The 27384-nt window shown below is 43.1% G+C and overlaps 1 protein-coding gene and 1 long non-coding RNA gene across 2 annotated transcripts in view; one reads left to right on the top strand and one right to left on the bottom strand.

Annotated features, from left to right (window-relative positions):
- Positions 1–9770, bottom strand: part of UST (uronyl 2-sulfotransferase) — a 288349-nt gene extending 278579 nt beyond the window's left edge. The window contains exon 1 of the mRNA XM_032873149.1: positions 8993–9770. Within this exon, the coding sequence (XP_032729040.1) occupies positions 8993–9239 (247 nt within the window). The 5' untranslated portion in view covers positions 9240–9770. The remainder of the gene's footprint in view (positions 1–8992) is intronic.
- Positions 9771–10426: 656 nt separating this feature from the next.
- On the top strand, positions 10427–18226 carry LOC116876789. The gene is made up of 3 exons (XR_004384459.1): positions 10427–10844; positions 15220–15316; positions 18177–18226. It is a non-coding gene; the product is annotated as an uncharacterized LOC116876789 (long non-coding RNA).
- Positions 18227–27384: the final 9158 nt, after the last annotated feature.

Genomic DNA, 27384 nt, shown 5'->3' with positions numbered 1-27384 from the left:
AATCTGAGGGCACGGGTGACGAGATGAGCCACAAGAACTCTAGTTTAGTACACTCATAGTTCTCAGTTAGGTTGGTGCCAGGAGTAGGTCTGCATGTTCCAGCAGGATGGGTATTTGCATGGGTGTGCGTCCCCGTGCATGGATGCATTCATGCCAGAAGAAAAGGGAGCCTGAGAAAAGCAAAGGACCAAGTGACAAAATGGACATTTGTTGAATCTGAATGCCAGGCCCTCGGTTAGATATTTATCCTATAAAACAACACTTATCAAGCCCATCGTATAGATCAATACACTTGAAGTTCAGAGAAGTTAAGACAATTGCCCAAGTTCTCCCAGATAAGTAGTAGCACAGGGATTCACATCAAAATCTCTGCTCTAAAGCCTCTGTTCTTCCTGACGTCTGATGCTTCTGGCCCACAGGCCTTCCATGAATATTTGCTGAATGACTGATCAAAAGGATTTATGTGTTTCAGAACTCTTCTTTTTTATTGTCATCAAGACTGTGAAAGTCATACTCACCGAGCTAGGGAAAAAAAAAAAAATCAATGGTGTTTCCAGAAATGCAGTAGGGCTAAATGTAAAATAATTACTTAAATCACCCATCAATGAGTGAAGTAAGAATTGCTTAATCAAAACCTCGACTTAAGGGGATGTTAATACCCTTCCTCAAACAAGGATCAATGGGTTTGTACACTGAGCCCTAATTTTATTTTGTTCTAATTTGCCCTTCTCAGTTTAAATCCATTTGCTCGGGACTTCAAAAACCATGTCATCTTTTGGTCTCATCTCCTTAAAGACAAAAAGTCATGCTGGCAATGGACTAGCTAATTTAATACAAATCGCTAGGTAAGGAAGACACTGTCTTAGAGAGAGAAATAACCCATCTGCAAGCTCCTGAAACAACTGGTCAGGGTTTGGGAAAATGACAAGACACAAGAAGTCTGCCTTTTAGTCACATGCAGCCAAAGCTCTAGACTGAGCTCAGGTATTCTTGATTAAACGGGGAGAGCTCTGTAAATGTAATTCCAAATCTCCGCAGGTAAGAGGTGGACAATTATCCCCATGCACAGAGGAAATCTTTACAGAACTCTATGTCATAGTGGCTTTAATATCTTTGCTTGGAACATATGCTTCAAACAGCCAGGAAGAGAAGAGACAGGAAGAGACAGGCCGTAGACATCACCTGAGCTTAAGTCTTTCCTGGCACTCCTCCTCATGTTCTCTGCTTAAAATAGAGACCAAACGAAACAGGATGTGGAACCTTCACAAAGAACAGTCTGCTCAGCAAATATACGGAATCCACAGATAGTTCCTGAGGGCCTGTGTGGAGCACCCAGGAGAGGTGTTAGAGTAGAGATGGAAGGTCCTGGAGAAACTTCCTCCTTCCAAGGAGCTTGCCCACAAACTATCAAAACACAAGGTAGACTATGACAACTTCAGACGTGACCATGAACAAATGACAGGAGTTCAGAGATCATCATTGGAACGTGAGCTTCCTAAATCATCAGCAGAGAGGCTGTTGCAGAAGTGCAGCCACATAATGAGAGCAGAAAAATGAGACAGGGTCTGTCTCTGGGAAATTACAGACAACAGATAGAAACCCTGAGTCAGACCGAGAGGTGTATCATACCCTCAACACTAAACAGCTGTCTGGCTCCCAGGTCACTTTCAGTAGGAGAGTGTTACACATTATGCAAATTGAGCTTCTGCCAAGCACATAGAATTGACTGTACCTATCCTAAAGCTTCTCATTTTGATAACACATATTTTTAAAACATACTAAAAACATCTAACACTTTTAGGAAAAGCAACTAGTATTTCTTTCTAAAATTCGTAAGTTAATTTACTAAAGAGAAACATACATAATCCTGTTCCTATATATGTGTCCTCTATGTTGTAGCACAGTGTGAATAAGAAATGAGCTGCATATGAATTCTAATTTTATGAGAATGCCCAAGATCTCCTTGGTAGCCTTGTAGTACTTGTATAATGGACATGATGTACCCAAATGTTTTCCCCTACTGAGCTTATCGGCTCCATTATAGTGAGCAAATACAGGACAAAATACATCTATTGTACTACAATCTGCTATTCAAAACTAGCTAAACTCATATTTCACATATAAGTCACAGTAATCTTCGTGACTTCTATAAAATGGGTTGGTGCCAGCTACACATAGTTTCATATGTGACAGCTAAATGTAGACAACCAAAATGTTTCCAATTCAAAGTGATCCATGATGGCAAACAAGACCCCCCAAGATTCTTTTGAAGAGATCCTTGGTTTTGGTTAATTGTTAGGAATTTATTTAGAATGTACTAAATACCCAGACACTGTACTTAGCACTTTGAAGGTGACTAAAGAATGAAACTGTTTTGCCCCTTGAGAATTTACACACCTATAATAGAGAACAATCCATAATAGTATTGGGTTTCAGCCAGTACCATCTTTTGCAACTTCAAAATAAATAGCAGAATTATATATTTGATAAGGGTCTAGTATCCAGAATATATAAAGAACCCTTAAAACTCAAAAACACAGCCCAATTAAAAAATGGACGAAGGGGGTTGCTGGGGTGGCACAGTTAAGCAATGGACTCTTGGTTTTGGCTCAGGTCATGATGTTCGTCACGAGATCAAGTCCCACATCGGGCTCCACACTCAGTATAGAGTCTGCTTGAGATTCTCTCTCCTCCTGTCTCAGCCCCTCCTCCATGCACACTCTTGCTCTCTAAAATACATCTTAAAAATAAAATAAAATAAAATAAAATAAAGTGGGCAAAGGATGTGAATACACATTTTTCCAAAGAAGATATACAATGGCCAATAAGTACATGAAAAGATGCTCAACATCACTCATCATTAGGGAAATGCAAAACAAAAGCCCAATGAAGTATCATGTCACAACCATTAGGATAATGATAATCAAAATAATGAAAAATAACAAGTGTCGATGGGGATACAGAAAAACTCAAACTCTCATACACTGCTGGTGGGGTTTACAATGGTGCAGCCACTGTGAAAAACAGCTTGGTGGTTCCTCAATAAATTAAATATAGGATTACCATATGACCTAGTGATCCACTTCCAAGTATATACCCCAAGGAACAGAAAATAGGTCTTTAAGAAAAAAAAAACTTGTCCACAAAGGTTCATAGAAGATAGAAACAACCCAAATGTCCATCAACCTATAATGGATAAACAAAATGTGGTCTATCCCGTGAACTATTATTCTGCCATTAACAGGACTAAAGTTGGGATACATGCTAGAACATGAATGAACCCCGACAACAATAAGCCAAGCAAAAGAAGCCAATCACAAAGGCCACATATTGTATGGTTTCATCTCTAGGAGATGTCCAGAACCAGCCAATCTATAGAGACAGACTGTAGATGAGAGTTGACTTAGGGCCGAGGAGATGGAGGAACAGGGAGGTGACAGCCAAACGGTGCAGGGTTTCTCTTTGTGCTGATGAAAATGCTCTAACATCAACTATAAGAATGGTTGCGTTTGCCTATGTATATACTAAAACCTATCGAAAACTATCGAACTTTTAAGAACTTTAAATGTCTGAATTGTGTGATTTCTAAATCATATCTCAAGAAAACTTTTAACAATGAAAAGCAATACCAAAATGGGCTTCATTTGGAATTTTCTTACCCAACAGTCTCTACATTTTTTTAATTTTTGCATCTTTTTAAATTTTTTGGTGGAATAGTTGTGCTTGGGTCTCCACTTCTAATAAATGAAAGGGTTTATGGTGACCATTGCTGCAAGCTGAGTTTCTATAACAAAAATCAATACAGGTAAGACATTTCTTTGTGGTCCAGTCTAAACACCTTTCAAAATAGAAACACAAGCGAAAGCAGAAAGAGCAAGGGATAACTTCTCACAATTCAAGCAGCCATGCTCTGTCAAATAAGATGCCTTTTCACTGTCCATCACTGCTCTCCTTCAGGACAGCTGCAGGTCAAGCTACAGTGTCTGTCCCTGAACTACCCTCAGGGGAAGCAGAAGATACTATTTCTTCTGGGACCCAACAAGCTTGACCACTTTCCTCCTGGTTTCTCAAATACAAAGCCAACTAGTGTTTTAAACCTGGATTGATGACAGGGAATGTGAGGAAAGATAGTATCCAGATAATACATATTTATACAGACTTTTAAACAATTCATACTAAGACTAGTCTACATCAAAAATAGTTGACAAGGCAGAATGCTTTTCGCCATTCATGCCATGTGTTTACAGAACAGTCTGCCATAGCTGAATTCCATTTTCTGTCCTTCCTCTAATACAGGGCTACTGTGTCCCCAGCCAACACTATAAGACACATTTGCAGCTTGAACAAGAATGCCATTTTCTTTTTATATCAACAATTTCTATTGATCACATCATATTTAATCCATTCATTTCCTACATTGCTGTCTGGGGCCCAGAGCAGCTATATTTAAACCATGCCTGATGTGCAGAAGAAAAATTAAATTTGACTTTTAAGGTTGAAAGGGATGATTTTGTAATGGATCTGGGTCTCTATTTTTCACATTTTCCTTTAAATTCGTTTAAACCTGGAGAACTTCAAATTCGATGAAGTTCCGTCTCTTTCTCTCTCGTTTTTTGACTGGAAATTGACAGGCTCGTATAGAATATATATAAAGATTGGCAATTCTGAAAACTGAAATAGAAGTGTATCTCCCTTTAAAGTAGTATAATTTAAAAAATGGAAAGGAAAGCATGTCAATTTGAGATCGACCCGACAGATTCAGTTCCCATAAAGGCTAAATGCCATATCCAAAGCTGGATGGTAAATCATTAGTTTGCCAGTTGTAGGAGATGGGTAGTAAGCCATCTGGCTTTATTCAGTTTACATCAGGGTAACGAGCGTTATTCTAAGTTTCTGGTATTTCCACAGCTCATAAGTAATGAGACTACCGGCAGAGGCTGTATCATAACCTAATTTCTGGGGGAGATTTTACTTGATTTTTATTTGTTTTCCATAGCAAATCAAGGTCTGAATGCCACTTCAAAAAGGCAAAGAATTTCACTGAATTGGAAAAACAATGGTCCCCAAGCTTAAGGATAGCCATTTGCCAAACACACGCATTTTACCCCACTCTATACGCTTGTTCTCCCTTGACCCATTTCAAGGATGAAAAAAAACAAGAGCACAGTTATTCCTGCAAAATCCAGCCTGCTCCCAACTTACTTTGATTTTTTCAAATCCGCTGCCGCAGAAAGTACCTTTAAGGAGAACAGACTTTGCCCGTTCCCAAACAAACGAGAAAACAAGAACTGTTTGACCCAGCTTCCGTGGGAAGAGAAAGCATCATCAGTGCCTCCTTTCCCTTTCCTTCCCCACTATTCCTTCTGGTTGCCAGCTCCACTCCATTCCATGTACATCCTAACCTCTGAGAGTTTAAGCCAGCTGGAGCTGCAGCTGTTGGCTGGTCCTTCCCTTGAAACAATGGGGCTTAAGCAGCAAAGCAGATGCATTTTTAAAAGTTGAGCTGTAAAAGATAAAACCATGCACATCACCTTTAAAATAGTTTCTGAATCGCCTCTCTTGTACCTCCCTTCTTTCACTCAACTATATAGGAGGCATTCTGAAAGTAAAGCTTTGCCCTGGAATGATGGTTCTCGAACTTCAGGCTGCATCAGAGTCACCTGGAAGACTTGCTAAAATACAGACGGCTGGGTCCTGGACCCAGACTCTTTCATTCTGTTGGTCTGGAATGAGCCCTGAGAATCTGCATTTGCAACAAGTTTCCAGGTGATTGCTGCTGGTCCAGGGACCACACACTGAAAACTACTAGCCTAGACAAAGAACAAACTGCTAAAGGAAGACAGAAAGTTCAGGAATTTAAGATTGTAATTGACAGCACCCCCAGGTGTGTGGCTCTGGGAGAACGGAGTTTGCTGGTACAGGGAAATTAATACAGGAAGGTGGAGTTAAGAGCAGACAGACCAGCTGCTTGACTTATTTCCCTTCTCTGCTGGCCCTTTAAGATACTCACATTAAAAGTATCAAAGAAAGTGAAATTATGCAAATACCTAATGAGATTATTTTTAGCCAGTCAGCTCTTCAGATTCCCCTCTCATCTTGGCTGCTTGTAGAGTTATGCAATAGGTGCCTGAAGCAGACAGATTGGGGTTCAAGTCCTACCTTACCGGCTGTGTGTCCTTCAGCAAGTCTGTGAATCTCTCTGTTCTCATTTCTCTCACACCAAAAATGGTGTTGGTAACAACAGTTGAAGCTTCCTGTAATATTGGTATGTGGGTACAATTTCACTCTGCATGTGTGTTTACTGGAACATACACAATGAATGTTAGCTTTTATCATGAATGTTCCTATCTTCTGGCTTGCTGTGAGAATATTCAATATGTTAAATATCATATGACCTATTTGATACAATAGGTCCAGTTTATTGCCATAAATATCAAGTAGCTATTATGTGGAGATGTATTATATTATTTAAGTATATTAAAATAAGTTCCTGTCAAGAAAATTTTTTGCTATAAATATTTCGATTTGGAAAATTTTGACTTTATACGAACTTACATTTAAGAAAAATAGTTGTCTCCAAAATTGCCTAACTCAGGAAATTGAGAGGATATGTTTACTAACCACAAATTTTGTTTTGACAGACACTAAAATAATAGAATGGAGGAAACAAGGGGAAAGTATTCTGCAGACACCTTGGCCTTATATTATTAAGGGTATATTTTAGACCCTCTTAAAGACCACAGGCACACTTTCCCCCCTCAATCATTATATTTATGTAACAAAACAACAGGGAACAAATTTGGCCAAGGTGTCCTATTTTCAGTTCACAGTGATGTCATTTTTTTCACCCATCATGTCAGTCAGAAACTTAATGATGAGTTAGTAGTAGCAGGAGCAATGTTTGCCCCATAAGTTCCTCCCAGTTCCCTGAGTGAATGCATCCTTCTAGTAACTGAGCCCCCAAATTTATCAGGTCTCATTTTTTGAAATACAGGATGAAAGCACTCAATTCTGGGAACAACAGACTCTGGCTCAATTTTCAAAAGGTTAACATGCTGGATAGTTCAGTTTCTTGATTTTGCCCCTGGTATAGCTTTTGTTCTTTCTACCTCTCAGGACTTCCCGCCCCTAAGAAGGGATCAGAAACACAACATTTCAGGACCTGGGTGGAGGTCTGAGATACAACCTAGTCCAGACCCTAACTTTACTAATGAAAAAGCTAAGGCCCATGAGGTTTGAGTGCCCTGCCTAAAGCCAAGTGCTCTTGAGGGCACTAAAAACAGATACCCTCATTCCCCATCCACTGTTTTTCCTGCCTCATTGGCCTCCACATTTTGCTTAAGGGGAATTTCAACAAAGAATTCGTCATCAGATTTTATAGACCCCTGGACTTCAAAACACTTCCCAATGCCAGTTAATGCTGAGATGTTGTTAACTCTTTAAAAAGGAAAGAAAGAAAAAGGAAAAAAAAAAAAAAAAGTTAGCTTTGGAGCACTAGCAGGTGTCTCAATCTAAGAAGCTACAGAGACTCCAAAATCCAGAACTCAGGGAGAGAAGAGATTTGATTCCCTAATAAAAGTGCTTATTATCCCAAATACTCTAAGAAACCAGATGCTAAGGATTGTGCTTTGGAAATCTGCTTGGACAATATTTTCCCTAAAGCATCTTACAAAACCATAGCTCTCCAAAGTTTCTACTGAAACTTTTAAAATCTGAGCTTCTCTACATGGGGAACATGATTTTACCTGCTTTTATATATATCAAAACGCTCCCGACACAGCCTGCTAGCTAGACCTGTGGCTTCTGCGACTGGGGGCGGGGGGGTGGGGAGGACTTTTGAGGTGAAGTGTGGCAGCCTTCAGCCAACTGGAGTCTTTCGGCCCGATATGGTCCAGCGCTTCGGAGGCTTCCCTTTGCACACCGGCTCGCCGCTGGCAGATGCCGGATGTTTGCCCGGTGGCTCAGGTTCATCACCTCGGACCTTTGCGAGGAGCTGGCGACTCCCCAGCCTCTCACCCCATCCCGCCCCTGCAAAACCTCTTCTGGCCACGACCGGTGAGAGATTTGCAGCCTCCCTGGGTCCGGGCGCGCGCCAGCCGCGGTCCAGGGACCGGGGCTTGCGCTTGCCCGGCTCTGGCACCGCCCTCCCCGCGCGGCACAGAGCTTCGGGTCACGCCCTCTCTCTGCGGCCGCTCTTTTCTCTCTGGGTGCAACCCCTTCCTCACCTCTGCTAAAAATAGGCAGCCTCGCTTTTAAGAAACCAAGCACAAGCCCTTCCCTCCCCCCCCCCCAAAAAAAGTTCTGACTTGAAACACACGCAGCGCAGAGGTTCTTCAGGTCAAAGTAGGCGACACTACCAGCCAGACTGCCCCTGCCCTCGGATAGCCCCGGATCGCCCCCCTCCCTGGGCGCGGCGGCTCCCCGCGTCCCCCTCGCTGTTGCCGAAAGACAAGCCAGCCCAGGGTCAGCACGGAGCCCGAAAACTGCCCCTGGGCCACTGAGCTGACAAGCAGGAGGGGGACTCGAGGGGAGGAACTGGCAGATGCAAGCGGGGTGAGGAGCGAACCCCAACCCCCGCACGACCCGAAGAGCTCACGGGACTGAGGACGACGGTCACTGACCATGCCCCGAGCCCGGGGGCGGTGGTGCTTTCCCCTCTCCGCTCCCCACATCTCCGGGCCAGAAAACACACACTCGTACACACCCACAAACACACACGCCTGCACTCCACCCCAGACCGAGAGGCAGAGGCGGGGAAGGTATGCGGTGCCCAGCCCGGGGAACCTGCCCCGCGCGCCACCCAGGCAGCGCCTCCGCCTCGGGGCAGAGGGACCGACGCGCGGGAGAAAGCCGGCACCGGGGAGTCCCACCTGGGGAGCCTCGGGGCGCCGGCGGGCGGTCGCAGCGCCACAAGTCCCCGGCGCCCCTCTACCCCCCACCCCCGCACAAGTTCGCGCGGCCGACGCCGCCCTCGCCCGCCCCCCTTCCTTACCCAAATACTGCCGCAGGTCGAGCAGGAAGCGAGGGGGTCCGCCGCTGAGCTGATAGAAGAGGGAGCCCAGGCAGAAGACCAGCAGGGTGGCCATGCAGAAGCCGTAGTCCCGGAGGGAGAAGCGCAGGAAAGGCAGCAGGGAGACCCGGCGCTTCCAGCTGCCCAGGCCTGTAGGGGCGCCCCCCAGAGGGGCCCCATGGGGCCAGGGATCCGCGCCGCCGCCGGGATGCTGCTGCTTCTTCTTCATCGCCTGCACCGCCGCCTCGCACAGCCTGCCCGTGCCAGGAAAAGGTCACCCATCCGCCTGCGAGGAGGAGAGCCCGGCCGCCCGGCTGCACATGGGAAGGGCCGCGCGGAGGGCAGCCCGGGTGGGGGCGGGGAGGGGCCGAAGTTGCCGGGCTCAGGAGACTTTCCTCGGCATGGTCCCCGCCGCCGCGGCCCGAGCGGCCGAGGTGCCCGGCCCCGGCTCGGCCCGCGCCCGCGCCCGCGCCCGCTAGCGCCCCCGCGCCCCGCGCCCAGCCGCGCCTCGGGCTCGCTCGCGGCCGCCGGGGCTCGCCTCCAGCGCCAGCGTGGACCCCCCGGCTTTGTGTCTGTCGGTCTCGGCGGGTTTTGTCCCGGTTCAGACTCCTCTAAAAGACGGCAGGGAGGAACAGGAGGCGGACACCAGCCCCTCGCTCCACCTCCTTGACAGGGGTTTTCCTTCTTCCCCTCCCCTTTCCCTCTCGGGCTCTCCGCAGTCCTCTCTCCTCCCTCTTCCCTCCCTCTCCGCGCTCGGGTCTCCGGGTTTCTCCCGGTGTCACGTTACTGCCTCTGACCGAGGGACGAAGGGGTGGGGGGCGGCGATTATTCGCAACTAGGAAGAAAGTTTCTGGGTGTTTTTCTCCTTCCCCCTTGCTCTACAATCTGGCCTCAGTTTCTGCGCCACCAGCGACCTCTTGGGGGCCCCGCTGACTTCCCTCTTGTAAACAGTTCCCGGGCAGGAAGAAGCACGACTTCTTTAACTGTATCTGTATTTTTTTTTTTTTCATTTCAGAAACTTGATTCTCCTTCTGTATCCTGAGCTGCTTACAAAAAACCGGTAAAAGGTACTTGGGTATATATTCCAGGCTTCACTGAGATGGTCAAAGAGCAAGTGGTGTGAATTAAAATTAAACATGCCCCATGGGGCCAGGCTCAGCGCCCCGACTCCTGGAAGAGAAAGGGAAGAGGACGCTCTCTTCTTGCTCGCCCTGACTCTTCAGCTACTCCTCCATAGAGCTGCTCCTCCACGTAGCGACCAGAGAGGCAAGACTCAAGGAGGTCCTTCCTCTAGCAGAGATGAAGGGGAAGAGCCCTTACATACCCCATTTCCCTTAATTCCATGGGAAGCCTCTGGGCCTGAAAGAAAACCCCCCAAGGTAGAAAGACCGCATCCCACACAGATCTGGCAACAGGTGGGCAATGCGCGGAAGGGCTGCTCTCATCAGCCACACTTTCAGTAAGAATCATTTGTTGCTGTATAGAGAAGCCGCACCATCTGAGGCTAAAGTGACTTGCCCAAGGACACAGAGCTCCTAGGAATTGGGTTGGGAGCCACACTCATCATATCTGTCCCACCCTCAAGCCCACCATCCTAACCACTGCACTGCACTATCTCCCAGCCAGGATCCTCTTCCCATAATTTGCACAGCCATTGCAGGAAAAGATATAGTTCACTGAACCCAGGCCGCCTTGAGAAACGGACACCTTGGGTTTTGGTGCCCTCATCTCTGGCTCCTCTCTCATTCCAATAGCAGAGGACCAGTGGCAAGGAAGAATCAGCAGCCAGGACCTCTATGAAGCTAAGACGGTTTTCCTGAAAACCTTTTTAAAGGTGGGTATCTGAAAACGTTTCCATGGAAAATTGGGGAATAGGATCCTAAAAGCAAGAGCTTATAATCTAAGGGTAATGGAATTTAACTGTAATCCATATGTACCTGTCGCTCCTGCTCTGAAACAATGAAGACACATAGATCATAAGCTGGAGAGAGTTAGAGATGAGGTGGGTCGTGTCTCTCTCTCTCTCTCTCTCACACACACACACACACACACACACACACATTCTACCTCCCAGTTCTCTGTCTTAGCCCACTTCCTCAGGGATCAGAAGGCTGCTTTGGGATCCCAAGGGAAGGGAAGTCCCTTTGTTCTGTCACCAAAAATCCTGAATAGACTCTTAATGGTTTATTTCACATTTATTCCGTGAATCAGAGATTTATTTGGATTAATATGCACATTTGAGAAATGTGAATGCCCCCGAGAGAATTGAGCCAATCAGTCATTGCCCATTAATGCGAATTACTTTAATCACCACACTGAGTAGCCCAGAATAGGCTCTCAATTAATAATTTTTGCGTTAATGAAGAGGGACCGAGGGGTGGGAAAGCAAAGCAATGTTGATGATGTTTCAGAGACCATCTTTGACAAATCAGACCTGTACCTGTGGCCTGGCCCTGTGAGATGAATGTTTTTCATTAGATGTGCTGTGCAAGGTCCTGTGTGCTTGCAAGGCCTGCCCAGGGTCTAGAGACTTCTCTCCGGGAACAATTTGGGAAAGCTTCCAGTTCTTTCCCCTCAACAAAGGAATGTGAGCAAGAGTGAGGTTATAACAGGGAGATGAGGCAGGAAGAAAGGAAATAAACAGCTGTAAAAGTAAGTAAATATGGGGAAAAGTGTTTTTTTTTTTTCAATTGTGAAAAAGTTATGAGGCAAGGACAAGAGAATGAGGCCCAGCTTCAAAGAAACACACTGTGACATGAAGAATTTTAGAAAGAAAAAAACAGGTCAGTTTCTAAAGAGTGCATTAATGGACTAATCACCTTTAAAAACTCAGGAAGGAAAAAAATATAAAATTAAAAACTCAAGAAGGGAAAGAAACCAAGAAACAAAGAAGTTCCACATGGGAAAAAATACCTTGTATTTTTGGGGGTAAAACTTTGTTTTGGGGGTAAAACTTTGCTCTTTGAAGTCCTATAAATGTCCCATTGAAACAAAACAAAAAAAATTTTAAAAAAAATTTATCTAAAATACTTATACTGATGAATGGTATCTTTATTCAAACCATTTATAAATCAACTCATTATAGGAATTTGTGAACCATTGTTATTCTTAGTCTTATAGTTAATATACTTTAACACCTTGACCTCCATCCAGTACCTTGGACTTCTCCATCCCTTCTCTCTTCAATGACTTTTTCTTTCTCTCATCTGAACCCCTCATTTTCAACAGTAGCCCCTCCGACCATCAGCTCCTGTCCTTCTGCTTAGCTCCTCGAGTGCCCACACTCTGGCCATTTCTCGGCCTTTTCAGGAACCCTCAACTTTTCCATCCATCATTCTGCTTGTGTGTTCACTTGCTTCCTTCTCCAGTTTTGATTCCTGATCCTACCTTGTGATCCCCAACTTGCAGACACCACTTCATTCATTCCCTACGTTCTTTCGTTTTATATGGTCGTACTTGCCTGGCAAAACCTTGTGAAACCCGATGGTGCCACCGGACTGGACTGCAGAAAGACACACAGTGTGGGTAATCGCTTCACTTTAAATTAGCCCAAATGTCCAGCAAAGTTCACTCATTGCTACCCAGCAAACACACAATCTAAAATGACTACTTCACCATTCTGTCTCTCTCCTCCCATCTCCACCCTCTACCTCCATCCCTTCAGTCTCAGCTGATGACCTGGCCTCATGCTTTATTGAGAAAATGGAAGCATTGGACAGGAGCGCCTCCCATTTTTCCACCAATGTACGGCCCACGCTTTCTATCTGCCATCCCATCTCACTGTGTCTCTCCCTGCTTCTAGCAAGGTCAACTCGTCACGGCTCTGGACTCTTGATTCCGCCCTAGCCCAGCCCCACACCCCCACATGCTCTCTTTCCAGCCTTCTGCCTCTCTGTAATTAATGGCACTATCAAGACACTCGACGCAAAACCTGGAAGTCTTCCTTACTTCTTCTCCTCCCCTCACTCCCATGTCTCACCCATCTGCAAAGCCTAAATGTTAACGAGAATCTGACTTCCTGTACTACGTCTCTGGTCCATCAGCTCTGTCACCTGGAGCATTGCCGTGGGCTCTGATATCAGTTATATTCAGGTTCAGCTGGGTTGAACTAAAAAAAATCCCAAATAACAATGGCTTGAACAACACGGGAGTGCATTTCTCCCTGTGAAAAGAGTCCAGAAATAGGCAGGGCAGAGCGGGTGAGGCATCTCCATGCTCTCATCAGGGAGCTGTGGGAGTTTTCTGTTCCACCATCCTCATTTTAAATGTCACCTGAGGATTCAAGATGGCCGCTGGAGCTCCAGCCCTTATGTTTATGTTTCTGGCTGGCAACAGGAGGAAGCAAAAGAAGAAAAAGACCTCCTCCCAAACGAGTATGTTGTTTTTAAACACTGTTCCAAAAATGCTACCCATCATCTTCTTACAGTTCTTTGGCCAGAACGTAGCCACAGGACTATGGTCCAGTTCTAAGGGAGATCCAAGAAACAGAGATTTCAGCTGGGTACACAGCTGCCACCAAATAATCAGGGTTCTGGTACTAAAATAGGAAAGGACAGGTGGCAATTAAATGGCCCCCAGAAGTTCCTGCCTTTCCTCCTTCCTGCTCCCAGCCTCTCGCTTTCTATTTACTGTCCTCACAACAGTCAGAATGTCACTCCTCTGCTCTAAACTTGCCCATGGCTCCCACAACACTCAGAGGAAAAGCCCAAGTCATTCCTGTACCCTTTGCAATCTGGCCCCATTGTCTCTCTGACCTCATCTCCTATGACTTTTCCCTGTGCATTCCTGCCCCATCGTTGTTCGCCAGACAAAACTTGCTCCTCTATCTGGGCCTTTCCATTTGTGAACCTGTCTAGAAGGTTCTTTCCCCAGATTTGTACGTGGCTTGCCCTTTACCTTCCTTCCAGTCTCTGTCCAGCACTACCTTATCAAAGCAGACTTCCCTAACTGCCCCATACATAATGTGCACACACACCGACATTCCTTATTCCCTTCACCTCCTTTTATTTTCTTCATAGAACTTACCATAATCTGAAGCGTTGATATTTTTCATTTGGTGTCCACCTCCCTTCCCTGGAAAATAAATATCCTGATTTTGTCTCATTCATTAACTGTTCTTTCCCCAGAACCTAGGCTAGTGCTGACACTTGCTGTTCACTCAATAAATATTTGTTGACAGAAAAGTTAGCTTCTAATATGAAGGAATTGAATGAAGCTCATTGAGTCAAATCTCATGATTCCATGGTTGGCCAGTTGGGGATCAGAGGTAGGGGGAATGGAGGGCAGGTCTGTATAGTGCTAGAACATCCAAGTAATCATCAAAGGAAATGTTTGACATTAGAAATATATTATGAAAAGGAAAAAAAAAAAAAAGATGGAAGAAAGGGAGGAAGGAGAGATGAAGGAAGGAAGGAATCCTCATCACCTCCATGACCCCCAGTCTAATCAGCAATTCAGCCATTCCCTATGATTATGAACGCCTCATGGAATCATAAAAGGAAAATGAACCCGTGAGTCTTGCTTGGTGTTACCATTCTCCTTGACAGAAGTACCCTTTATCTTCAGCACTGTTGCTCATTTCAGGGATTGAGGAATTAACTCTTTTGGAAAGCCAAATTCCCTGAGCGTTGGCTCTGGAAGACCACTGGGCGATGTTTGCATCCTCTTCTTTCACTGCCCTGATAAAAGTAGGACTGTTTCCAGGAAAGTTTTGAGTTGGAATGCCCTATTGCAATGATGGGAAGTCACAAGCCAGCCTGATCTGTTTCTCTGCCTTGGAATTGTGTAGTTAAATGAGTGGTGAACAAGGTTTTAATAAGATTAAAATTTCATGGGTTTCCAGGCTTGTGGATCCTCGGTCATTGTGTCCATGGGACTTGGTCTTGGGTTCTCTGAACACTCACCAGTGTGCAGCACATAACTACACACACTTCAAGAACAAGGGTGCTCTCCAGCTACAAACCTGCATTGTTCTTCTCCCTCTCTTGTGGGGATAAAGCATAAACACAGAAGTAAGCAAAGAAAGAAAGAAAATATTCAACAAAAGGGACAAAATATCTTAAATATCAGATATTTTATAATAAATAATAATAGCCAAACTGTTAACATCAGTATGTTTATAGCATGTTCTAATCCCTTTACATGAATTAAGACATTTAATCCTCACAACAACTTTGTGCTATAAGTACTATTGTCTTCCCCATTTACAGATGAAGATAAAAACCATAAGAATAACGAATATTACCTATGGGAGACCTGGTCTGGGAAGGCTCCCTGGAAGAGAAGACACATGAACTGGATTGCAGGGTGAGTAAGATTTATAGCTGGGCAGTAGCCCAGAGGCCATTCCAAGTAACAAAACAGACTGAGAAAGATCACAAAAATGTGTCTGGGGGACCATGGTGAGCCTACCCAGAGAAGAAAGGTGGAGATCTGTGGTGGCATTGTTGCTAAGAATGGGGGACCTCAATCACAAGAAACCAACTGTCGTTTGTCCAAAGCTTCCTTAGAGATTCTCCCCTTTGTGCCAGTGCTCATAGGCCTCTTAGATCTTAGGCAGGTGATCAGCAGAAACTCTTGATTCTATTTCAATTAAACAGATGCTGCAGAGAAAATAATGTTAATACAGGGAATGTGCAAAAGACAGGCATGCCTTAGCTTTTTGCAGAAAGAAACCACTTATCCAAAAAGGTACTATAGCTGCAGACACTGTTGCATAGTCCTAACACAACATGGTGCAAGTCCAATTCTTCCAACTCTGAGAAAAGGGAGGGCCCCTAACAGGCATTTTTCCTTCCATAGTGAATTTTTTAGAAGTTTTTGTTCAGTTGGGGTGCCTGGGTGCTCAGTTGGTTAAGTGTCCGACTCTGGGTTTTGACTCAGGTCATGATCTCAGGGTCCAAGATGGAGTCCCACATCAGGCTTCCCTGGGGAGTCTGCTTCCCCTCTCCTTCCCCCTCTGCCTCTGCTCCTACTCATGTACACACACACACACACACACACACACACACTCTCTCTCTCTCTCAAATAAATTAATGTTTTTTTTAAAGTCTTTGTTTAGTCTACATGAAAAGCCTTTAAAATTAAGTTTGTTTATAATCAAAGAAAACATTCTTAATAAGTCCAAGCATTGAATGTCTTACCTTAATAGGTAAGAGCTTTATTGCTTTAACAGTGCAGATTTTTGTTTGGGCCATATTTTTAGATCTCTTGGCAGTAGAAATTATTACGTTAATCTTAGAGCAGATTGTCTAGCTGATTTATTTTTCACCATGCTCATAAGAGGTTCTATAGTGCATCCAAGTTTTTGTTTCTATTTTTCCTATAAAAATTCTTGACTAGACCTTTAATCTATGTTAATATAGTTTAAAATTAATATATTCCTTTCAATCATGTAATAAATAAGCAGGTAACACTATTGTGTGCCTACCACTCTGCTAATTACCACAAAGCAAAACAGAAAAGTGTCAGACCAGATGTTCAGCCTTCAAAGAATTCACCATCTTTTCAGGATAAGCGAAGGAATCTGACAATAATGTAAGGCATTATTAAATGCTAAATTGCTTGTTATATACTATAAGGAGTAAAGTCATTAAAATCTTTAGTGAAGTTGAATATTCAATTCAATTCCAAAAGGAATACTTTCTCCTTGATTTTGAAAGTTGTCTTACCAATCACTTCCCTTTGAGTATGAAAGTGTTTGTTTTTTTTTTAAGTAGGATCCACATCCAGCATGGAGCCCAGTGCAGGCCTTGAACTCACAACCCTGAGATCAAGACCTGAGCTGAGATCAAGCTCAGCAGACTGAGCCACTCAGGTGCCCCAGAAAGTGATTTTTAGATTTCGGAGTTGCTTCTAGGCAAATATAATGAATAAGATACATGACCCAATTGGTCACTATTTTTGGTCCCAGAGTGGTGGGACTCTGAAGTCATGGTTACGAGTTCCTTGTGTAGCTTTTACATTGACTGTGTCTGATGCACATTATTGGTGGGGAGGAAGCCAGCTGACAGGCCAGGGAGATGGAGGAGTCTGTAGGGGGCAAGAACAGCCTGGCAAAGTGGGAACTTACATGGGGCCTCTAGAGACATTATTTCCAGTAACTAGCTGAATAATTCTTTTGCAGATGAACTTCATGTAGAACTTTGTGTAATGCAGTATTACTGGTCTATTATGAAATATGCCTTGTGCTTTTCATGCAGCTGAGCACGAACATAAATTCCAACCCAATCATTTATCACAAGATGATTTTTTTTTTTGCTTTTAATTAGTTAGTGATTTGATGGGCTCATTTGCCTTGCTTAAAAAGCATGAAAATAAAGTAATCGAGTGGGGTTTTTTTCAATATTGTTAATCCAAATGAGTGTTGTCACCCTCAAATTATGAATACTTGTTTAAATCCCAATGTCATCGCTTAAAATATAAAAATATGACACTTTCTTTACTTCCTGCTAACTGATCTCATCTTACTCCAGCGGCCTTTTCCCTAGAGCAGCAGAGGTTGAGGATGGCACGAGTCTCTTCCAGCTCAGCCTCTTCTGGTTGGAGACAATCTCTTTCCCATTGCATTTACTATGCTTTGTCACTTTGGGGTTAGTATTCAGTCAAATTCAAGGTGCAAATTCCTGCAAAGGCCCTCCTCTTCCCAGCAAAGATGGTTCTGTGTTGGGAACATTTAGTGCTTCATCAAGGGAGGTGTGATGCTCTGGTGACCCCCTGGCCACTGCAGTCCACGGCTGGTCACCTCTCCGTTTGCTTTCTGTTTCTTACTGGTGTGGATCCTAGTGGAGGGCCATCTACTTAACCACTTCTGCTGCCAAGTCTCCTCACCCTGCATGACGTGACCACCAGCTCTGAATAGCCAGTCACCTTCTGTTGGCCCGACACTACCTTGAGGCACCACCAGAACTTTTCTGGATCTCAGTGTGTCCATTTCAGGCCTCCTCTGCTTAGAATCCTTCCTTAGCCCCTTCTACTAACCTATGACTTGTTGGCACTGTGTTAATCCAGTGATTCTCCAGAAGGCTTAATATCTCTCGCATCTGTTCCAAGAGAGTGTGAACAAACCCTACCATTCTGAGAATGCCCCTGTCTTAGTCAATGCAGGCTGCCATACCAAAATACCACAGGCTGGGTGACTTAAACAACAAATATTTATTTCTCACAGTTCTGAAGGCTGGGAAGTCCAAGATCAAAGGACTGGCAGATCCAGTGCCTAATGAGAGCCTGCTTCCTGGTTTGTATCCTTAATGGCTGGTAGGGGTGGGGAGAGTGGGGTGGAAGGAGGGACGGGGGGAGGGAGAGAAGGAGAGAGAGAGAGAGAGATTGATCTAGTCTTTTCCTCTTTAGTCTAGAGAAGCCTCAAATTATCTGGGTGTTTCCAAACTTCCCTGAGCTGTAGCATTTTGGACCTGGAGTGGGACAGCCAAGAAAAATGTTTCTCATAACCTGCTTTTTCTCTCTCTCTCTCTCTTTTTTCTGTCTTCCAGCTCAGCCCCCATGAACCTGAAATGCTTTCTATGTCAATGTTAACAAAAGAGCTATAGGCAAAGAAAGTAAAAGGCCAGGGAAATCATTCAAACTGTAACATCTTCATTATGCCCCTTTGGGCCTTTTATTTCTGAATTTCCCTTTGTGTTGTCAGTTTCTTGAAGGGCACGTACCTTCATCCTTTGAAGATTGATTTGATTTTTAGAGACAGCCAGAAGTATTCCAAGACAAATGTGTTGAATGAAATGGATGAGATACTTGGTCAGTAGACTAAGGCATTGATAGAAGGGAGGAAAAGGAAACACAAAGGAAAGGAGAGAAAAAAAAGAAGGCAGCTGAGGAGTTGCCCTAGTATATGGGGCCGAAACGCACTGAAAATAGTCAGGAGCTGATAACAGGTGTTATCACCTGCCCTTTCCTGACCAGGACATTGAAGGCCTATCTCATGCAGACTCCCTGTTGAGCAGGAGCCCAATGTGGAGCTCAATCCCACAACCCTGAAATAATGACCTGAGCTGAAACCCAGAGTCAGACGTCCAACCAAGTGAGCCACCCAGGCATCCCAAGGACAAATGCATTTAAAATCAAAAGTTGCACTGCACAACTATACCTAAGGACTGGCTACTGTGATGGCACCCAAAGGCTCTGTTGGAAAGTGTGTCAGTACTTTCTCTGTTTTGTTTGTTTGTTTAACAAATTGTAATAGACCATTCGTATTGATGGAGTGAAAAGAGAAAAAATTGAAGTCACACTCTCACCAGTTGCTTTTACATGATTTCTCGGTTCTCCTTTTACTTTTACTCAGCTGTGTAGCCATGTAGCTACAGAGTTGAATCTCTGGCCAAACTTGATTCCTCATTTCCAAAATCCCTGTCACTTCACAGTGTTAAGTTGGCCCTTTCCTCATTTTAGAGGTCATCATCTAGTGTTAATGTGTTAGAGCCAAAATCAATGTAGAAGTGATATCCTTTTCCCTCCCTTCTTAACAGTTCTTAACAATGTCATTAGTCTTTGTTCAATGGGCATGTCACATACCTTCCTGTCTTCCAGAGAAAAATATTGCTCAAGCTTTGCAAAGTACTTTAAAATAATTTTTTGAAGAACAGCCAAAAAGTGAACTATGAAGATAGTCAGCTCTCCAGTAAAAAATCTTAGCAGAATAAAGATTCCCAAGGTCATCTTAATAGGATTTGTAAGGAAATATTAGAATTTGAAGCATAATCTTCTAGCTCTGCAAATTACTAGCTTTCTGACATAAGGTCAATTACTGAACCCCTTTGTACCTCAGTTTTCACTTCTGTAAAGAATGGATAATAAGATCTATCCTCCTCAGCTCACAGAGCTCTTAACTGGTTCAGGATGAGAATGAGACTTACCTGGTGGAAGAAACCCATCACCAGCTAGCTGCTTTTCTCTTTATGTAGTGAGGTGATGCAAGAAATTATCCTACCCAGGAAAAAGTATTGCCAAATATAGGGTAGTGCGAACTCTTAAACAGCAGACAATTTTGAGAGTGGATTAAGCATGGGTCTTGATCTAGAACTTACCTGGAGATAAATGTGATCTTGAGCAAGTAATCTGAGTGTGTTCTGAGCCTCATTGCCATTACCCATAAGATACAGTGAAGCACCTAGCATTTAGTGATGAAATCAAATACACTTTTATCTGATGCCAGGTACATGGAAATCGAAATGCAAAAAAAAAATATTTTTAAAGATGAAGAAAGTAGAATCTAATTAAATTACATAATTGGCACAAATTTATATTATTTGCAAGTGGCAACACTAGAACATAAAAACAGATCTTATGAATCTGTCTCTAATACATTTTCTACAATAAAGTAAAGTTTATTTGGGCATAACCTCTTTGAGGCTCTGACAAATCTATGAACACACTTCCCCCAAAAAATGCACACAATTTTTGCAAATAATTTCAGCTCACCCATGGACCTTCAAAGGGATCATGGACCCAGATTAAGAACCCCTGTACTACAAACTGTGGTCTGTCCTAAATACTTCTGGTAAATTTGCCAAATAAGAATATCATTTTCTGTCCTTATGTCAAAGACTAGGTAGATTTCATGGTCTTAAAGATGTATGGAATGTCTTTAATTGACACTGGAAATATAAAATCTTTTTTCTGACTGTCATGGTCTTTAAAACACTCCGAAGATACTGAGAATGGGTCAAAATGTGAGCCATATCCAGGCATTCATTCAGCAGATCCTTACTGAGGGCCCAACTTATGCCTGGCTGTGGAGGTACAGTGTAGCCAAGACAAACCCTGCTCTCAGGAAATTTATATTCCACGTGAGGAGAAGGATGATCCACAGAAAGATTATGCTACATAAGTAGTAACTACCACCAGGAAAACAAGACAGTGCGGCATGACAGAGAGTTATGGGTTGAGACAGAGAGTCCCCTGAAGTCTCTGTGGACAAGGAAGGCTTCTCTGAGAAGCTGGCATTTGAGATGTGACCAAAACAATGAGAAGAAGCTGCCCCGGGGAAGATGTGGAAAGCAAGTGTTCCATGCATAGCTAACAGCCCATACAGAGACCCTAAAATGAAAATGACCTTGTTTTGTGCCACTATCACTATGGTGGGAATGGGCTCACCAAGACGGCAAGTACATGAGGTGAGACTGGAGAAGTAGGTAGATGGTGTCAATCCTTACAGGGTCTTGTAGACCAGGGTAAAGAGTTTGGCTTTTATTCTACGTGCAATGGGAAACACTAGAGAGGTTAGAGGAGGGACATAACCTGACTCACGTTTTTATTTTTAAATTTTTTTAAGATTTTTTATTTTTTTTAGAGAGAGAGAGAGCAAGCAGGGGAAGGGGCAGAAGGAGGGAGAGAGAGGGAGTCTCAAGCATACTCGACACTGAGCACTGAGCCTGATGCAGGGCTTGATCTCGTGACCCCAAGAGCCCAACCTGAGCTGAAATCAAGAGTTGGATGCTTTACAAGCTGTCCTACCCAAGAGTCCTGATTCATGTTTTTAAATGATCATTCAGGCTGCTATGTGGAAGGGGGTTGTCAGGGGGTAGGATTAGAAAAAGAGAGATGAGGAATCCAGGAGAGGGATGATGCTGGCTTTGCTCAGGGTGGTAGTGATGAGAATAGAAAAAAGGTAACACATCCGGGATCTGTTTTTAGGAGGCTGAGTGCCTAGTACTGGCCAGTGGGGAGTAAAAGAAAGAGTAAAGCTAAGGATGATACCTAAGCTTTTGCCAGGGCAACTGGATTGATGGTGAAAATATTTCCTGTGGTGCAGGAGTCTGGAACAAAAGGCTTAGAAGGAAGAGTGTGGGGGAAGCAATGAGCAGTAATGGTCAGCTATGTTAAATAGGCAGTTAGATATATGAGTTCAGAGCTCCAGGGAAAGGTCCTGGCTAAAGACATAAATTCAAAGTTATTTCTATCTAAATGGCATATAAAATAATATGATTGCATAAAATTATCGCTGGAACAATATAGACAGACAGAATAGGAGATGACACAGACATAGCCTTGGTCCAAAATTTAGAAGTCCAACAGAAGGGGCACCTGGGTGGCTTATCAGTTAAGTGGCCAACTCTTGATCTTAGATCAGGTCTTAATCTAAGGGTCTTGAGTTCAAGCCCTGCATTGGGCTCCATACTGGGCATGCAGCCTACTTAAAAAAAAAAAAAAATTCCAGCAGAAGAACTAGAACAAGCAAAGAGCCTGAGAATGGTAAAGAGGTAGGCAGAAAACTAGGAGAGGGCCATGTCACAGAAGCCAAGGGAACAAAAGTATTTCAAGAAGGAAAGAATGATCAGCCATGGCAAATGTTCTTAGGATGTTGGTCATCTCTGCTAATGTACACCGCAACCAGTTTCTCTGTTGTCCTTTTAATAATAGGAACCACTGAGTTCTAACTGGACACATAGCCACTCATACAGAGACTGCATTCACCAGTTTCCTTTGCTGCTACGGGGCCATGTGTCTAAGTTCCAGTTGTAAGAAAAAAAATTTAAGCAATCTGCTAGATTTGGCCTTAGAATATAGAGTGTGCCTTCCTCTATCCTCTTTTCCTGGTTCCCATAACTGGAATGTGGACATGGAAGTGACCCAGCTTTAATCATGCACGTGAGGATTATACTCTAAGGAATATCAGAGAAAGTGATGAAAGGAACCTTGATCCCTGAATGCTCTTATGAAGCCAAGCTGCCCATCTGCTGTGGATTTCCCACCTCCCTCTGGATTCTGTTGTGAAAGAAAGAAGTTAATCTCTCTCTTGAATCACTATCTTTTGGGGTATCTGTTATAGCAGCTTAGGCTGTACCTTAACTTGAAAGTAACGGAGAGGTAAGGTGTAGCTGATTGGTGACTTTAACAGTTTCAGAGGTATCAGTGGGAAAGAAACCTGATAGGAGTTTATCAAAGAGATAATTCATTCTCTCATTCACTCAAAACACTTACTGAGTTTTTAGTATGTGCTGTGCATTCTGCAAGGCCCTGGGATACAGCAGAAGCCGAAAGAGAGAACACCCTTGCGTTCATGGAATTTGCATTCTAGGGGAGAGAAACAGTAAACACACAAACAGATAACAAACAAACAGATAAATATGAAGACCAGGTAGTAATATGAGCTAAAAGGAGACAAGACCGAAAGAGTGGCTAAGAAGTACTACTTTAGATAGTGTTCAAGGAAGGACTTTAGAGGAGATAACTTTTGAGAAGATTCGAATAAATGGGGATTAAGGAGAAAGCTACTGGAGAATTTGAGGAAGGAGTACATCCCGCAGAGGAACAGAAAGTACAGGGTCTGCAAGGCAGGAATTCACTTGTTCAAGGATTAGCAAGCAATCTGATGTTCTCTAGAGCACAGGGAAAGAGATAGAAGCAGGAGATGAAACTGGACAGAAAGAATGACTTCAGATCATGGAAGTCCTTATAGACACGAGCAAAGGTTTCCAATTTTATTGTAGGTGGCATGGGAAGCCACTGGAATAATCATAGAGGATTAGATCAGATTTTGCATTTTATTTTATTTTTTTGGTGGGAGGGAGAGGTAAATGAAGAGGATAAAGATTTCATATTTTACAGTATTGATCTTTTTGCTCTCTGAAGAACTGAACATAGGGCATGTGCTGGAAATTTCCTGGTGAAGAAATAATGTCTGGGGTGGTGGCTTCTGTTTTATCAAGGGAATGGATATGAGGCAGCTCAGAGTGCAGACATGGCCAATGAAGAGGTAGGCTTGAAGGAGAAGAACGTACTGTGACATGATTATTTCAGAAAGTGGGAAACATGCACATGAAGGAAGGGGAAGAAGGATTGTTGAAAAGGGTTGAGCTCATTTGAAATGGGTTGTTTTGAATCTAAAATGAGCCCAGTCAGCCCCAGTTCTATTTTCCCATGGCCCAGTTCAGTTACTTGTGTGCAGGTGCTGAGAAGCTGTTTCATTATTGCTTAGCCTTGGCTGGGGTGTTACTAGGGAATGAATAGAAGGCAGTGGTGTTAAGGGTGTTTTGCAAAAGAAGGGTGTTGTGGCAGACCCTGTAGCCTAAACCGAATGAAAAGAAAAATAATCTAATGAGGGGAACAATGACTGATTTTGTTGGCCCCAAATGAATACAACTTGGAGGGATTCTCTCTTAAAGAATACAAAATTATAAAAAAAGAATTAGGTATGAGAGACTGATATTTATTTAAGATGACAAAAACAATTATAAGAAATTATGAACTTTATAAAGCTGATTGTGATGGTTAATTTTGTGTGTCCACTTGACTGTCTATGGGGTGCCCAGACAGCTGTTCAAATGTTATGTCTAGGTACGTCTGTGAAGGTGTTTCCAGAAGAGATTTGCATTTGAATTATTCAACTGAGCAAAGCAGATGACCCTCTCAACATGGGTGGGTGTTATCCAATCTGTTGAGGGCCAAATAGAACAAAAAGATGGGGAAAGGGCGAATTTGCTCTCTCTCTGCTTGAGCTGAGACATCCATCTTCTCCCACCCTTGGATACCGGCATTCCTGGTTCTTGGGTTTGGGGTCATAGATCTGGACTTACACCATCAGCCTCCCAGTATTCAGGCCTTTGACTCAAACTAAACTATATTACCAGCTTTCCTGGTTCTCCAGCTTGCAAATACAGATCATGGGACTTCTTGGCTTCCATAACCATGAGCCAATTTCTATAATAAACACCTCTTGTATACATCTATGTATATCCTATTGGTTCTGTTTCTCAGGAGAACTCTGACTAATACACTGATATACACCATCATCCTAACAAAAGCCAGAAAACTTACACAATATTTTTATTAACTGCATGAAATACTGCTATTATATTATTTTCCTTACATATTATGATTCCATAAACTTTGACAATTTCTTCATGTGACAATAATATTGTAGTAATTTTTATACAGAAAAATACAAAGACAATCCAGTCCTTTCTCTCACATGGATGACTGACAAATGTCCAGGATAAAAAATCATGTGATACCACATACAGATGAAGTTGCTCTTTGTAGTGTAGCTACAAGTTTCTGCTCTATTATAGGAATTTTAAAAACATTGTATTTTATAAAATCCTCATCAGAAGAGGGGAAAATGCATGGTGTTTTCCTATGTGTTGCATTATGGAGAACAGTCATAATAGGAGAGAATTCTGTTTTGATCAGTGGGAATCAAAGGCAATACTTATATACAATTTCATGCAACAAGCTTCCCTACATTTGAAACTATGTTTCTTCTGTACTACCTGCAAGGTGCTGGTATGGGCCCTGTGATCAAATAGTGAGATGTCCCCCTGCCCTACACCTTCATGTCATGTCACAAGAGGAATGGTGCCAAAGGCAGGAGGAGGAACCCTAAAGCCATTACTGCATTAGCACAGCCAGCGATTACATGACTATACCCAAAGGTGACTGTGAACCCTGCATCACAACAAAACCCAATCTAAATATACTCGCCAACAAAACTTCCCCTCAGCTAGATGCCCAAATGTCCACAGCCACTCTGACACCATCTTACCTAAAGGGAAGTACAGCAGAAGGGATGGCAGAGTGAAAAAGAAGCCACTCTTAATTGTCACTGTTAAATATCTAACAGCTTCTGTTGACATCTCAGTTTAAGTCCTTTGCCCTTAGTTTCTTGAACTTAGTTTTTTCCTTCTTGACTTTAATGCATTATTAACACTAAAACTTTTGCCTGTTATATGTTAAGGTGAAGAGGGGTAAAATATACCACTGCAGGTTATGTTTCTTTGGCATGTTATTTTAAGCTTGCTATTTTTAAGAAACAGCAAACGCAGATGAAGCTCGAAAAAATGAGTGGAAGTTATCCTCTGTAAAAAAAAAAAAAAAATTGGCATTGGTAGGAAAATTATCCATTTGTAATGGTGTCTCCCTCTCTATACAGTAGTCCCTCTCCTTACCCATAGAGATATGTTCCAAGACCCCTAGTGGATGCCTAAAACCACAGATAGTACCAAACCCTGTATACAAACCATGTTTTTTCCCATACATACATACCTATGGTAAAGTTTAATTTCTAAATTAAGCACAGTAAGAGATTAACAATAATAAGTAATAATAAAATAGAACAATTTTAGCAGTACACTGCAATAAATTTATGTGAACGTGGTCTCTCTTTCTCTCTAAGAATATATTGTACACAGCCTTCTTGTGATGATCAGGGTGATAAAATGCCTACGCAGTGAGATGATAAAACACCTACATGAAGAGATGAAGAAAGGTCAATGACAGAGGCATGTAACATGGGGTTAGGCTGCTAGTTACCTTCAGTCTTTAAATTAGAAAAAGGTTCATATGCTTCCCGACACTTGACCACAGATGACTGGAACCATAGTCAAGGGGACCACTGTTCAGGAGGAGCAGGATGACTCAATATCTAGAAACTCCCCTCAGTGGAGAAGGCAATGACCTAAATCTACAGAACAACTTCACCCCTTATTTACTGTGCTTTTCCTGGTCACTTCCCATAACTGCCTCCCTCCCCCTACCCCTAAAACTTTGTCTTCAGCTGAAGATGATATTTAAGGTAGTGGTGGTTTGGGTCATTTCAAAGATTGACTCATTATATAGGAGGTTTACATGTTATTAGATGTTTGTTGTTCTGTTCATCTTTTTATTACAGTAGTGTTTCAGCCAAGAACCGAGAAAGGTAGAGGAAAATAATTTCTCCTCCCCCCACAAAGGCACGTAGAATGGTTGGAAACTCTCTCTGAGAACTTACTCACCACAAAATAATAATAATAATTATAATAATAATAATAAAATAAATATGACCATGTGACTACCTTGCTAGAGCCCTTTCCAGGCCATGCAAAAGGGCTGTGCTGGAGGGGTTTTCCTGAGCTTCTTGGTAAATCTGCTTCCAACTTAGACCAAGATATCAGAAGTACAGAAGAACTTTTAAAAGACTGCTTTCCTGGGGCATTTGGGTGGCTCTGTCAGTTAAGCGTCCAACTCCTGATTTTGGTTCTCAGGGTCCTGAGAGCAAGTCCCACGTCAGGCCCTGCACTCAGTGGGGAGTCTGCTTGAGATTCTGTCCTGTGCTCTGCCCCTCTCCCACCAACTCGCACTCTCTCTCTTAAAAAAAAAATTAAATTAAAAAAAAAGATTGCTTTCTTTACTAAAAATCCAATTCTCCACAGCTTCCTCTGCTGCCTCATTCTTCCTTACTTATGTTTCCCTTCAGGCCCTAATACCACCTGCACTCATAGCATGGTAGGGAGGGAAAGGAAGAGGGAAGGTCAGATTGGCTAAAAAAGCATTAATTCAAATCTTTGAGCCTCATATTTGGTCAATGGTTTCTTTGAGGCTTGGTTTCTGGATCATTATGGGTTTGGAGTTCATGCTGCAGGGTACAAGTGAGGACACAAATGAAA

Source organism: Lontra canadensis, unplaced genomic scaffold (assembly GCF_010015895.1).
Source record: "Lontra canadensis isolate GAN:19392208 unplaced genomic scaffold, GSC_riverotter_1.0 scaffold47, whole genome shotgun sequence".
Lineage (NCBI taxonomy): Eukaryota > Metazoa > Chordata > Mammalia > Carnivora > Mustelidae > Lontra > Lontra canadensis.
This window is presented reverse-complemented; position numbering and strand designations above follow the sequence as displayed.